The sequence below is a fragment of the Sorex fumeus genome, unplaced genomic scaffold (assembly GCF_029834395.1).
Source record: "Sorex fumeus unplaced genomic scaffold, SorFum_2.1 ptg000006l, whole genome shotgun sequence".
Classification (NCBI taxonomy): domain Eukaryota; kingdom Metazoa; phylum Chordata; class Mammalia; order Eulipotyphla; family Soricidae; genus Sorex; species Sorex fumeus.
The window spans coordinates 57,143,486-57,158,287 of NW_026606063.1; the positions used below are offsets into that span (position 1 = coordinate 57,143,486).

Below are 14,802 nucleotides of genomic sequence, written 5' to 3' on the forward strand. Positions count from 1 at the left end.
ACCCTGACTAGACTAGACTGAAGGGAACGTCATCAAAGAACAATGGACAGGAGCTGAAGGGGTGGGCTGATGGGACAGAGTTGATGCTGCTGGGGTGGGGGGCAGGGATGTTAGGGGGAGGGGTGTGCAGGCATTCTAAGTGCTAGTGTGGCCCTTGGGGAGGAGACCTTGGCCAGGTGCCGGGGGCAGGTGGGCCCTTTGTGGTCTCCAGAAAAAGCCCCTTTTGGTCAAGATAGGGGGAGTTGGGACCATACCCAGCCATGCTCAGGGGCTATTTCTGACTGTGCCCAGGGGTCACCCTTGGTGATTTGGGGAACCATATGTAGTGCCAGGAATCAACCCTGTGTTGGTCGTATGCCAAGCAAGTGCCCTACCCACTGTACTGTCTCTCTGGTCCCATTAACTATTGGATCAGGTGTTGACGCACACTCGATGTTGGTATTCTGCAGCTCCGTAGAAGGGGTTGTTGATTGAGACAGATTTCGCAAGGCTTCTCCTTTTAGGATTGAAACAGGCTTTATATTGTTGTTGCCCAATAGTTAACTATTACTTTTTTCTTAAACTTTTCTAATAAGCGTCTCTGAACTACATCAAGAATCAGTAAATAGATGTAAGAGGTTGGGGAGAGAGCCTGGAGGGCTAGACAGGGCATGTGCTTTGCATGCTGGAGTCCCAGATTCCATCCCTGGCACATCTCTGAGCATCTCTGGGAGTGATCCCCAAGTACCAAGCCTGGAGTAAACTGTGAGCACCACAGGGAATGGCTCAGAAAACAAACAAAATTAAAAGATAGTAAATGCTTCAGTCTTTGAGGCCACAGTCTCTGTTGTATTTGTACAACCCACACACTGTTGCATCTACCCAGAGTGACAATTGGCAATGAGATCTTGTCTGCAGGAACAGGCAGGCACCGGCCACCTGTGGTTCCCCACCCCTTGTCTAGCTCAGGAAGAAGCCCCACCCCTGAGGTCTCCTAACTGATACCATTTATTCTGTGAATGTCTGTGGATGTTTAAATCGGAGCAGCCAGGCAGAGACTATGCACACATCTCCCAGGGGTCCAGGAAGAGGAGGCCATGTGCAGCCCTTGTGGCTCTTAGGACAGCAAGTGGGGACAAGGCTGCCACACCACATCCAGGCCGAATTGTCGGGCTTCGACTACAGGCCCGGATGGCTTCGTGATAAAAGTGGTTTTCTTGGGAATGTGTCTCAGCAGTAGAGCGCTTGCCTTGAGTGTATGAGGTTCTGGGTTCTGTCCCTGGCATCGTGCACACACAGAAAAGCATCTTCTTTTTTATGCTGAAGCATATGGATTTGGTTTCCAGGCCCTTCATTCACTGGATGAATTTAAAAGTCCTTTGTAAAATCTCTGTAGTAGGGACACATTTTAGCTCATTGCCTTTCTGCTGAGCACATTCAAGAATGTGGGAGCACATCCAAGATTTCAAGAGTTTAAATCCTCCCCCCCATTCCCCCTACACACACACTATCCCCAGAAAGGGAGCACTTTGGGCATGCAGCTTAAGAAGGTGTCCATGGCTTTGAAATCGTTGATAATTTTCTGGGCATGTGACATTTTCAAGTAGTACGTTGAGAAAGGCTTTTTGACAACAACCACTTTGAGGTGGTTGTTTTGATGTGGATCAGTTTGATGGCACTGTTCAGCTCTCTGCTTCAAAGAAAATTACTCATTGATGTACAAAGCCAGCAGCCCCTTCCATTCTTCAGTGGGGCCTGGAGAAGGGGCAGATCCCGGGAGGGGTATGGGTCTGAGACTAGGGACCAGCCATAGTCTTGCCAACAAGTCTGCTCTGTCCAGGAGTCACATGACTGCCACAGTGTGGTACTGTAGAAAGGACCCTGTGCCCCCCAAGCAGGATGAGCATCAGTATCTTGAATGCCATTTAAAGCCTTTGTGTCTGCTGGGGCAGGGGTGCGAGGGATTCAGACCACAACATCGTCCTTTATCTCCCAGTTTTAGGTTGCGCAGGAAATTCTCAATTAGATGTGGGAGTCAACTCTGACCTCTTCATAGTGCGCTCGACTTATATTTAATATCACAAACTTCCCGTTGAATGGTGACTTTGGGGACAGGGCTAAGACCCTTGTCTGGATGAGCCTCATTCCTCAAGACTTAACAATGTGCGCTTTTTTCTACTTTCATTATAAAAGCAGCCCAAGAAGTCACTCTAAAATTCAGAGTGGCAAGGAAAGGAACAAAACAGAAAGCAGCTTTGTCAATGTGTGTAGCTTTGCTGTGGCTATTTCCAGAAGGCAGTGGGACTCGAAGCTCCCTGGTTTTCTATGTCTTTCCCACAAGATATGCTGCTTTATCCTTAGCACGGGCTCTGATGTGGGTCCACCTTCGCCTTGGGTCCCTGGTCTGGAAAGTGTGTCTTTCACTTTTCCACATGACCCACCTCTAGGGCCTGTGGCCTCACCTTCAGGACCTAGGGGAGCTCTTGGCTCCCAGTCTCAGGGGCAGGCCCTGAGTCTCAGTGAGTTCTCTGGGGGAGGAGCAGAGGTACAGTGCTCATATAGTTTGTTTTATTGTGGTGCTGTCATTGGATGCATGTTATAGTAGGACAGAGTGGAACAGAGCACAGTTGTCTGATATAAACAGGAAATGGCTCCTTTTCCTTCCCTTCCCGCAGATCCTGTCCTCCAGCGATGATTTCAGATCATAGTTGGGTTTTAAAGATGCATGTGTGCATGCGTCTGTGTATGCGCGTGCACACACTCTCTCTCTTCCTCTCTCTCTTCCTCTCTCTCTCTCTCTCTCTCTCTCTCTCTCTCTCTCTCACACACACACACACACACACACACACACACTTCCTTTTCTGCGTCTTGCTGTTCTCACCCACCGAGCTCTGGCCTGTGGGCAGGTAATTTTCCCTGTCTTCCTTGGCACAGAGCTTTGCCTCATTTTAACTGCCAACCCTCTGGCTCCTCCCCACTCCATTCCCGTTTCTCAATTCCCTCATAAGTGGGTCATGTGAGTCCTGCCGTTACTGCCCCTTCCCACCCTAGCTGGAACACTGGAGCCCTCTCTTCTCCCTATTCATTCCTCTCTGTGGGGCCCATGGTCCTGGTGCTAAATCAGTCGGCCGGGGTTGGGTGGGCCCTGCTGCCTGCACTTTGCTATCACTGGGGCTGGAAGATGGATGTCCAGCCTAAGGCCAGTCCCATTGTCCAAACCCTTCCCAGTCACTGCCTGCCCTCACCCCCTTCTCTCCTCTCTCCTCTCTTCCCCATGCTTCTCTAAGACAGTGCCTGATTGCAGTTTGTTTTCACTTGCCCTGAGGTGCAAGGTCAGCCCACACCCCCTAGCACCCACACATGATGGTACTCAGAATTTGAATTGAGCAGAGCTGAAAGGTGGGATTGGGCTGGGAACCTGGGCTTCAGGCTTCTGGACTGAGGTCCTCAGGCCCTGTGGGGGTGGGAGTGGGTGATGGCCTCTCATGAGTTCTAGAACCATCAGCAGGTGGCGCTGCCCCCCTGGTCTCCCTGCTACTGGGTCTGGCCGGGCTGTTGGACTGGCAGCCTCTGGCCTTCCCAGCCTCCCTGGGGAGCAGGTGCGGCTACTGACCCCTGGCTCTGCTACCCTTCCTTTTCCAGGTTGCTTTTGGAAAGGTTCTCTGTGTCACTGCAGGCCATCCCAACAGTACATCCGGGCGAAACTGTGTTTCTGCCCAGGCAGCACCCCCAGTCTTGTATCCTGGACTGTTCACACCTGGAGCCACAGAACCCCCTAGAAGGGCTGTTCTTCAGGTAAGTGTTGGTAAGCCTGGCCAAGTCCCTTCCTCATGAGGCAGGCTGACTGAGGAAATCCAGAGCTGGGTTTCTACCAGCATTTAGGGATATAGGTAGGGAAGTAGTCACATAGCTAGTGATAATACTTAGGTACTAATTTAGATGCACACACCTTTTTGTATCCCATGCTACAGAAAATGCTGGTTTCTTTTTCTTTCTTTTTTTTTTAGTGGAGAGGGAATAACACCTGACGATGCACATGGGGTTACTTCTGGCTCTGCTCTCAGGAATTACTCCTGGCAGTGCTCAGGGAACCATATGGGATGCCAGGGATCGAATCTAAGTTGGCTGCATGCAATGTAAACGCCCCATCCACAGGTCCCCAAAATTTTGGTCTTCTGTGGTCATGTTGGTTGTTCCTGCTCCATGCCCCAGTTACATGGGACACCTTACTCATCCATACTTTTGGTGTTATGTCCCTATGAACATGGCCCAGTTCCCCAGAGCACAGTACAATCACTTTCTTCTCCATGTTCAAGATACTATACTGCCCTCTTCCTCTACATGTGTGATGCTACCAGGGAAAAGTTTGTCTTCTGCCACAGGGTCACCTGCTGCAGCATTAGGACAGCAGCCATTTCCTTTTCTCTAAAAGTGAACCCACCACCCTTATCAATGTGACTGCTGTGTGGCTTTTAAGGAGATTTTATGAAGCTCTGTCACAGTACTCAACAGTTGCAATTGTGAGTTCTCATATCTACGAGAGTATAGGCCTACAGGGTTCAGGCCGTGGCTGAGCATTTACTGGACGCTCACTCAGGTAGCGTCCTGCTGGCTTTGGAGCCCCTAGTTTGGAGAGGGTCTTTGGCCCACCCCTCCACATATGAGCACAAAGTTTAGGTAAGGATTCCAACACAGGAATCTTCTTCTCTTTTCCAGTCAATTCTCGGCTTTTACTTTTGGTTTTGGTGCCACAGTCAGCGGTGTGCAGGTACTCCTGACTCTGTGTTCAAGGGTGACTCCTAGTAGTTCTGGGTGTAGCGGGAAGAAGGCTTATGTGGGGCTGGCTTAGCCGAATACATAGCTTACTCCCTGTACTATCTCTCTGGCCCCATTCTGGGCTTTTTATGTCGATTTAATTTATCTTAACTTCATCTTATTTTTTCCCATAATTTTATTTTATTAAAGCACCATGAGTTTCAAAGTTATTTATAGTTGGATTTTTGACTAACTTCACCTTCTTTCATTTCGGTTTGGGTTGCCAGGCCTAGTTGTGCTCATTACTTACTTCTGACTCTGCACTCAGGGATCACTCCTGGAAGTGTTCAGGGGACTATACAGAGTTCCAGAGAAAGAACTGAGATCAGCAGCATGCAAGGCAAGTTCCTTGTCCTATGCTAGCTCTCTGGCCCCTTATTTCATAATAGAAAAAAAATAACATTTTTCTTACGGGCTGGAGCGATAGCACAGCGGTAGGGCGTTTGCCTTGCATGAAGCCAGCCCTGCCGAGCCGGGTTCGATTCCTCCACCCCTCTCAGAGAACCTGGCAAGCTACCGAGAGTATCTACCCATGCGGCAAAGCCTGGCAAGCTACCCACGACGTATTCAGTATGCCAAACACAGTAACAACAAGTCTCAAAAAAATGGAGATGTTACTGGACCCGCTTGAGCAAATCGATGAACAACAGGAGGACAGTGTTTGTTTGTTTTCTTTCTTTCTTTTTAACTTTTTAATCATGAAACATTTTCAGCTTGCACAAAGATAGTGGAAACAGTATAACTCATATACTCATCACCTAGATTCAACAATTGACAACTCAAAATGAATCCTACTTCAACTCTTCTCTTGCATACAACACTATCCCCTCAGGATTATTTGTGTGTGTGTGTGTGTGTGTGTGTGTGTGTGTGTGTACAGCCACACACATGTGTATATGGTGCTGAGGAATAAACCCTATACTATTCTCTCCAGCCCCCATTTTGTGTTTATTTTATTTTTAATTTGGAGGCCACACCCAGGGATGCTCAGGGTTTACTACTGACTCTGAACTCAGGAAGCACTTCTTGTGGTGAATTGAGGACCACATGGGATGTTGGGGGATCAATCTACAGTCAGCCACATGCAAGGTAGACTTCTCACTGTACTTTCACTCAGGACTCTGACTTGTGTTTTGTTTTGTTTTGTTTTTGATATTTTCAAATCAGTATCTTTACAAGGTTAAGGCAGTGTAGTTAGCTAGTTAATAGAAATAGTGAAATATTGCATGACATTTGTGCCCCAAGATATTTAATCCTTTTCTTTACTTTTCTTGACATGTAGGTTATTTTCAACTTTTTCTTACTCTAAACATTGTGGTGGACAATATCTTTGTGTGTAAATATTTGTCTGGAGGTCAGGATTGGATATCCAGATGTGCTGTGAGAGGACAGGGTCAGAGTGGGTGAATGTGAGTGAGTAATGAGTAATCTGAACACAAGAGATGAGGAAATGAGGGGCCAGAGGGCCAGAGAGAGTGCAGCAGGCCTTGCACGTGGCCACCTTTGGTTTGATCCCTGGCATCTCATATGGTCCCCAAGTACCAGGAGTGATTCCTGAGTACAGATTCAGGAGTAAGCTCTGAGCAATACCAGATGTGGCCCGAGAACTTTAGAAAAGGAAAAAAAAAAAAGAGTGGGCAAGAAGTGAACACTTGGGGCAGAGCACTTGCCCTGAATCTTGCTAGGTGTGGCCTAACCCTCCCCCCCCCCCCCCACCACCACCACACACACAGTGGTAGAGTGAGATGAGGAATGAGGGAAAGAAAAGGAATGAAGGCAAAAGAAGCAAGAGTGGAGCTGGAAAAGTGAGCGGGTTGGAGTAGACCTGGTAGGCACTAGGCATGGGGTGGCAGAAGAAGAGAAAGGAAGCACTTGCTAAGCTCTGGTCAGTGATGTGTGCCGACAGCAGATTTTCTGTCCTGGACGAAGGCTGCCAGGAAATGTGTGACAGATGACATGGTCCCCAGCACAGAACGGGGACCGGTGATCATTATGGCTTGCCAAGTGGGACCAGGTGGTCAGCAAGCTTCCCTGAAGCTCGAGATTCCGACCCGCCTCCTTCAACTGGTGCTCATGAAGTGCAGGGCCCTGGGTGTTGCCAGCCCCTCCCAGCTGTGGGGCTTTCTGGAAGGGTGCCTATTGCACTGTGCTGGGTGGGATCAGGAGACCCCCACCATGCAGTGGGGGAAGGGCCACTTCCTGAAGTCACCACTTAGCCTCTGGTCCTCTTTTATTTCCTGTTTGTGCCAAGGACTCTGACTGCAGACACCAGAGTGGGAATACTCATCAGAGTTCAATAATTATCCCCTTGTGTTCGGCCGGAAACAGGAAAATTGAGGAAGAAGAAAAGGTTACTTGATCTCTCAAAAAGCAGTCTGGTTCAAGTTCTTCTTACAAAAAGTTAATACTTTGGGAGAGTGCATATCATTTTATTATCCTCATCCTGCCACCCTGTATTTTCTAAGTTTTCTATAATGAAAATGTACATTTATATCATTAGAGGGTAGAAAAAGTGAATGCAACTGAAAAAACAAATCCCTCTTGACAAGATTCATTCACTTTACCCTTCTCTGAAGGGGCCTGGGGGACATTATCTCTGGGACAGAGTGGGAAATCTGGGCCAGGCTGGTCTCTGATCACAGGGCAGGCAGGCAGCAACTCCAGGTTGGTCCGCACAGCCCTTGGAATGGAGTTTACCTGAAGGGCCACTCTCCTTCGCCCTCTGGGCATGTGGCCTTGAGACAGGTCTGAACTTTTTCCACGGGTGGCTTGGAGGCAGGAGTGAGCGCTGGAGGAGGAAGCAGTCCGCTGAATTTTTCACATCATCCCAGAGACCCCCCAAGGATAAGGGGGTGCTGCTAGGATCTCTGGAATCACATGATTCCCCTTTGTTGTGGGAAGTCAGAGGTTCTCGCATTCTGTTTCTCCCCACACGAGTGGGGTAAGATCCCATGTCAGCCCTGAGCACCGAGTGCTGAGCACCACCCCTGCCATGGAGCAGCGCCTGTGCTTCTGCCGCCGCCTCCTGGTGTGGCAGGGGTGAAGCTGCGCGAAAGAACCCCAGCACTCACAGGGCTGAGTCACCCAGCTGGCCACAGCTGCCCCCAAAAATAAAGAGCCCCGGAAGCAGCCAGCTGGGTGGTAGCTGGGCCCCTGGGCCTCTGACTCAGGCTGTGCTCCATTATCTTCAAACAAAGGAAAGGAAGGACCAGAGAAGGAGCAGGAAGCAAGCACTGTCCTTTCTGAGTTCCTTCTTCCTCGACATTCTCCTCAGCTCCATTTGAGCCACTTGGCAAAGGCACAGACAGGGACACTTTATAAATAACTACACTGGGTGTTTATCCCTCTGCCATCACTTGGGATTCCCAGGGCATTCAGAGACTTTGCCCTCTGGGACCGCTGCCCGTGGAAAAGTGGAAGAGGAGGGAGCCTGGAGGAGCCTACCTCGGGCATTGTCAGAATCCCGGAGTCCAAGTAGGTCGGACTCTGCCCCGGAGTCCAGCACGCTGACCCACACAGGGTCCACTTGTCTTGTGTGATTTTCTTTCTGGCTAATGTCCCCGCTTCCTGCCTTCTGTTCCTGTGGCACTGTCCTTGCCATGGTGCCTGGGGATTTGTAGTATTCTGATGGCTGTGGCTGGGTTGAACCCTCTCCTTCCTTCCATCCCCTCCTTTCCCTTCCTCTCCTTCCCCTCCCCTCCCCTTTTCTCCTCCTCACTTGTCTCCTCTCCCCTCCACTTTTATCCTTTTCTCTTCCTTCCTCTCTTCTATCCTTCCCTCCCCAGGAGCCTTAGGGCTGACAGCTGGGATTTCATGCTGGGCCAGGCCTGCATGGTATCTTCTGCCAGTGGAGTCTCGGACACTCCCATTTTGTTGACTGGCATTCTTGGGATAACTTCTGACCATAGTGTTGGCTGTGCCACAGGTCAGAATTCTTGATTTGTACATGAAACATGGGTTTTTGTAACAGCTGAGATTCTTGAGTTTTCAACACACACACAAATCCACACACCCACGTCCCACCTCTTCATGCTGACAGAGGGGGAGGCTTTCCCTTCTACCTCAGAGAGCATCTATCCCCACCCTTCTACCCGGTAGAGGTGGCTTCTGTTATTGGTCTGGCCTTTCCCCACCCTCATGCTTTGGAGAGCTCTGGTGGGCCTCTGAGCAGAGGCGAGGTGACACAGGCCTGCTCTGGACGCTCACACCCATACTGGGCTTTTGAGGCAGCCTGAGCGGAAGATTCCTCGCAGCCCCTCGAACTGCAGGCTCAGGATTCCTGGAAAGCTGTGGGCTTCAAGGCACAGCTGGACCGGGCCGTTTTTGCCTGCCTCTCCCTTCTGGTCCTGCAAATTAAACCCAGCTTCATGGCAGCCACTCGAAGGCAGGCATCCTTTCTTTGGCAGAAACTGAGCTGCAGGGCTGGTGGAGCAGAAGGGAGACGTGGCAACCCTGGGGTGTCTCTCCTGTGAGCAGCCGTTGGGAATGTGCTCATCAGAGCCGGCAGGGGCTTGTACAGTCAATTCCCCCACCGAGGAACTGGCGGGGTTCCCCAAGCACGGGGCCAAGGGCAGAGTCTCCTCTGATTCCCTGTAGTGGCAGCACCCTGCTGCGTGGTCCCTCACAGGTCCTGCCGGGTCTGGAGACCTCCCAGACGTAGTTTGTTTGGCCCTGTTTCCACTTGGGCGAATGTTCTTGATCCACGCTTGTATCCCCAGTCAGCGTGTGAGCAAATGAGCATGACTGGGCGCGTGGGGCGCACCCGTACTTACACGTACAAATAAAGGTCTGTTTCAAAGCAGTCAGCGTCACAAACAGGAACAAAGCCGCTTTTTCCTCTGAACTTAAATAATTTGGGGAAGAAATATAGTTTGTAATTGCCTGGACATACTCACGGAGACAGTAACTTGGCTCTGAGGAGAATCTTTGATTTGGAGCATTTCGTTCCTGGCAGGGTAAAATGTGTCTTTTTAAAAAAGAAGATTGAGGGGCCAGAGCGATAGTTCAGCAGAGGGTGTTTGCCTTGCACACAGCCAACCTGAGTTGGATCCATGGTACCCCATATGGACCCCTGAGCATGCCAGGAGTAATTCCTGAGCACAGAGTCAGGAGTAACCCCTGAGCACCGCTGGGTGTGACCCCAAAACCAGAAATATAAATAAATAGAAAAGAAGGTGGGGTTGATGGAGGAAATTTCTCTTTAGAATCATGCTTTAAGTGTTGTCAGCCATGTTCTCCAAATGGATTTGGCCATCACAAAGAACAGACATCGAAGCCCCAGTACAGCAGGCAGGACTCATGCCTTCAGTCGCATCATCAGCACCACATATGGTTCCTTGAGCGCCACCAAGAGTAATCCCTGAGTATGGATAGATACGAAATTACTTTTTTATTTTCTGGAATCCATATTTATTGACCTGTGGAGTGTCTAGGCTTGGTTTTCAGCTGTCTAGAGGAATCAAAAGGTTGAAAAGCACAGGACAGGAGAAAGAATTTTACCCCCACCCCCAGTCTCCTGGGGAATGAGCAGGAGGACAGGGAGGGGAGCCGAGACATCCCCCAGTGAGGTCCTTAGAGCACACAGTGTTTCCGCTTGTCCGGTCAGGGGCCTGATAGAAAAGCTGCTCCATGCCAGTGCCCTGGAGGGGGAGGGATGTCGGGATGTCTATGAGCCTGGGGGGAGAGCTCAGAACCAGCCACTGCATGGCGCCCGCAGGGGTGCTTTCCTTCCCAGATTTCCCTCTTCTGGGCCCCTTTCTCTTATTTTCCCATCTTCTCAGGTGTCCCCTTTGTTTCGGAAAAACACAAGACTGGGCAGAAATGCTCTGTGTAACCGGACCCCAGACGCTGGCCCTGGATGGCCCTGTGGGTAATTCTGTCTGCCTGCTGCAGCAGGAGCCCTGGGCTAGGGAGTGTGAGCCCTGGGTCTCCTCAGCTCCGCACAGATCCTATTCTCAAGTCTGCTAAGAGCCTCGGCTTCCCTGTGTGATGGTGGAAAGCACGCAGTGTGCGCCCAGGTGTGTTTAAAGCACTGGAGCACCTGCTCACAGCAGCAGGCGTTCTGCCGGGCATGGGGGGTTGGGCTGGGGTTCTCCTTCCCAACAGCAGCTTGCATCAGACTCTAAAAGCTTTTTTGTCCATAGTGGCCTCTGATGTGTTTTCGAGACCCAGTGAAGCTGAACTGTGAAAATCCCCCCAGTTTGCTGAAACGGACATGTCAAGGAAGAGGGCTGCCCTAAGGTCTGCCCTAACCCCCATCTCTGTCCACACAGATCCCCGCCGGCCCAGCAGCTGTCCTATCTGTGCAATGGCCTTCTGAGCACCATCTACCTGGACACTCCCCATCACCCACTGCCCCTGCTGCAGTGGCTGTTCCAGGTGAGGACCACAGGCCTGCCACTCGGGGTCTTGAGCCAGTTTCCTGGGCAGAAGGGGTTGTTCCTTTCCTGCTTCTGGCCTCAGGTACTTCTTGGTTTGTCCCAGAGAGAGGGAGGGAGGCTGGTCACCAGGACATCTCCAGTGCCACCAGAATCAACATTGTTTCAGATTGTGCTTCTCAGGATTCCAGTGTCCAAAGCTCATGCCATCTCCCAAGTCACAGGTGCCGACCTGTGGCCGCCTCACAGGCGCTCATGGGCTGTGACAGAAGTCCAGGCTTTTGTGCCTTGAGAACCGAGGTGCTCAGTGTTTGGGTTTTTGCTTCCTGCTGTGGGGCAGCAGAGAATTCATCACAGGATTCTGCACAGCATCTTTCCTTCTGATTGCTGTGGGAGCATTTTGCCCTGGGTGGGGGAGACATTTTCACCCTGGGGTGTGGAATCTTTGGTCTCAGAAAGTTAGAAGCCTGCAGGGTAGTCCTGCAATCAGTTGCTATGATCTGAATGTGAAGTATGGGCTTGCCAGCCTTGACCCCCAGCAAGAACCATCCCTGCCCAGGGACACACCGTTCACAAGTTCCCAGCTGGTCCTGTTCCTGCCAGTTGGAGCCAGGACTCCCAGCTATAAATCAGAGCTGCCAGGGACCAGAGCGATAGTTAAGCGGGTAGGGCACTTGCCTTGCACATGACTGACCCTGGGCTCAATCCCCCTGGGCTGGCCTCAATCCCCAGTATCCCAAATGGTCCCCAGAGCCCTGGCAGGAGTGATCCCTGAGCTCAGAGCCAATAGAAAGCCCTGTAAATGGTTGGGTGTGGCCCCAAAACAAAATAATAATACAGGTGTCATATTGGGGTTATTGTTCAGGTTCTCCCCCACCTGCTGCCTGGCTGCCTCCTGAGTAAGTGGGTCCACTCCTTCCCTCTAGGATTCCTCCAGTTCCTCCCTACCACCAAAACACATCAGCCCCCTAAGCCCTCCAGTGCTCTGGTCTGTGGTTCTTGCCCTGGCCCCATGAGGTGGGGGTGGGGGGTTGCTGGCAGGGAACAGTGTGCTCATTATTCTATGCCCTGTCCAGGCAACTTCCCTTTGCTCCTTGCACGGGATATGACAGATTCACAAGGGGCGGGGGGGTGGGGGGAATGCGGATTAGAGGCACAAAGCACTCATCTGAGATGTCACCCACAGAGGGTTCTTGTGTGACCCCCACAGTGCATGGAGCTATCCCAGTGCCTGACACTGTCACAGTGTGTCACAGTGACTCACAGGTGTGAGACCAGCATTGCCATTCACGCCTGGGGACCTTGGACAAGTGTTTGAAGGTCAGCTCCAGAGCAGGGCCTGAGCCTGTGCCCTGGCGCCCACAGTCCCACTTGAAGGTTAAATGAGGAAATCCTGGGAGTTTCTTTGTCCTCTGGGCCTCACCCCACTTCCCTTGATCTGTCCAGTCTGGGGCATGATCTAGAAAGAATGTGGTTCATCTGGAGGAGGGACAAATTGAGAGCCCCTCCTCTCCCCACAACACACACATATACACACGAAGTTGCAGGCAGATCAGTGAAGGGCAAGATTGCCCAGTGTTGTCGTCTCCAGAGGGAAGGACAGGCTAGGGCTGATGTCAGCCTGGCTGGGTCCCTCACGTGGTCACTCCACAGGCCTCAGCAGGATGGACTTAGCTACTTCCGAGGGTTTGGTTTTCCTTCCTGGAGCCCCAGTGGAATGTATTCATTCCTGCACTCATACATCCTTGGAGAACTGCTCAGCACTCGGGACAGGACCTGGGAAAGGGGGGCAGGGGTACATGGAGGGTGGTCTTGGTGCTCAGTGTCCATACCCTCATACTGCTTGTTAAAAATGCTTGGGGATGGCCCTGGGGGCTATCTCTGCCTGGGAGGGGACTCTGACAGAGCTGGCGGTGTTAGTCGGATGAGGCTCCATGGAGGAGCACATGTGTGACACACCTTGGGGAAAAAAAACAGCGGGTGGTTGTGGGTGCTTGCTGGGGCCGCAGGGTGTGGCGGGGCTCCAGGACAGGAAGGAAGACTCTGCCTCACTGCTCCTGGGGTCCCATAGCCAAGAAGTACTGCTTGACCGGCCTCACAGGGGTTCTGTGCCCCACCCCCACAGTGAAAGGCAGCTATAGTAGGTCCCCAGAGCTGCTGGTGGCTCGCATGAATCCTGGTCTAGAGGACTGTTCACTTTGCTCATCCCACTGTTTCCTCACCCGGCAGTGCTCAGGGCTGACTCCTGGGCTCTGCTCTCAGGGATCATTCCTGGCAGGCTCAGGCTCACCATGTGGGGTGCTGGGGGATTGAACCTGGGTCTGCTGCATGCAAGGAGGCCCTCTCTCTGACCTTCTAACTCCCTTTGAGAGTGAGCAGTGCTAGTGAAATGATGGCTGAGTGAAACTTACGCTTCCATAGGATGGGCTCATGCCTGGCTCAGAGTTTGGAATCTGCAGGGGGAATAGGGAACTCTGAGAGCAGGGTAGTCTATTCATGTTCAAGACAAGATGGAAGCAACTGAGACTCGGGCTTCTTTAAGTTTTGCTCAATAAGCAGGGCTGAAGGTTAGAGGTGGTCTAGGTCCTTACTCCTTTTTCTGCCTGGGACATTCAGAGCAGCTCAGGGCTTAGTCCTAGCCCTGTGCTCAGGGATCAGTCCTGGTGGACTTGGGAGACCAGGTGGGATACAACAGATGGATGCCACAGCGCCCTACCTACTGTACTGTCTCTCCAGCCCTCATTACACTGTTTCTCTTTAAGGAGCATTTGCCTTGCCAGTTGTCCCATCCCACCCCCCATCTCGGGAGGGCATGAGCAGAGTAGATGGAGTGGATAGCAAAAAGCTTTGGCCTTGATGCTCATGATTTATATCCGTTCATATTGAAGCCCTAGTGTGAGCCTTGGTAGGGGGTAAACAGGATGGTAGCACTTGCTCTCATTGAGTTCATGGTCTTATTGGGAAATAATCAAGTATTCAGGTAGGATGATGCACAAAAGGAGCAGATAGAGCGGTAATACAGCAGGTAGGGCATTTGCCTTACACACTGCCAACCTGGGTGCTGTCCTTTACATCCCATGTAGTCGCCTGAGCCTGCCAGGAATAATCCCTGAGTGCAGAGCCAAGAGTAACCCCTGAGTATTGCCAGGTGTGACCCCAACCCCCAAAAGAAAAAAAAGTATGAAAGGAGGAAGAAGGCCAAGTTCTGGTGTCTTGAAATCAAGACTCCAATATGAGGTAGAATAGAGTAAGAGATTTTAAGTTCTACAGATCTGGGCTCAAATCCTGGCTTTGCTACTTACTTACATGCTGTGTGACACAGGGGAACTAGAATTGATTTCCTCATCAGTCATATGATAATAATGATTGCCACAGGGGTTTGTGAGGGTTAAATGAAGTGATTGAATATGAGTAAGAAAAGTTCACTACTATTTCTTCATGGAAATGAGCCAGCTAACCTTTTCCACCCTTTCCTTCTAGCTGCTGACATGGCCTCCAGAAACTTCTTCACGGGCCTTTGATCTGCTGTGGGATCTCAGTGTGGATGAGCTCTTCCGTCATACCGGTCAGTGCTGGGGTGTAATGTGGTGACTGTGCTCAGAGCCGGTGCGAGCAGCACGTGGGGCCATGG

General features: G+C 51.2%; 1 protein-coding gene across 1 annotated transcript in view; it reads left to right on the top strand.

Annotated features, from left to right (window-relative positions):
- The window catches only part of FAM178B (family with sequence similarity 178 member B), a 104,261-nt gene that overhangs the window by 17,751 nt on the left and 71,708 nt on the right, over positions 1-14,802 (top strand). Inside the window, exons 5-7 of the mRNA XM_056129041.1 lie at positions 3,622-3,774; positions 11,067-11,172; positions 14,652-14,736. Of these exons, the coding sequence (XP_055985016.1) occupies positions 3,622-3,774; positions 11,067-11,172; positions 14,652-14,736 (344 nt within the window). The remainder of the gene's footprint in view (positions 1-3,621; positions 3,775-11,066; positions 11,173-14,651; positions 14,737-14,802) is intronic.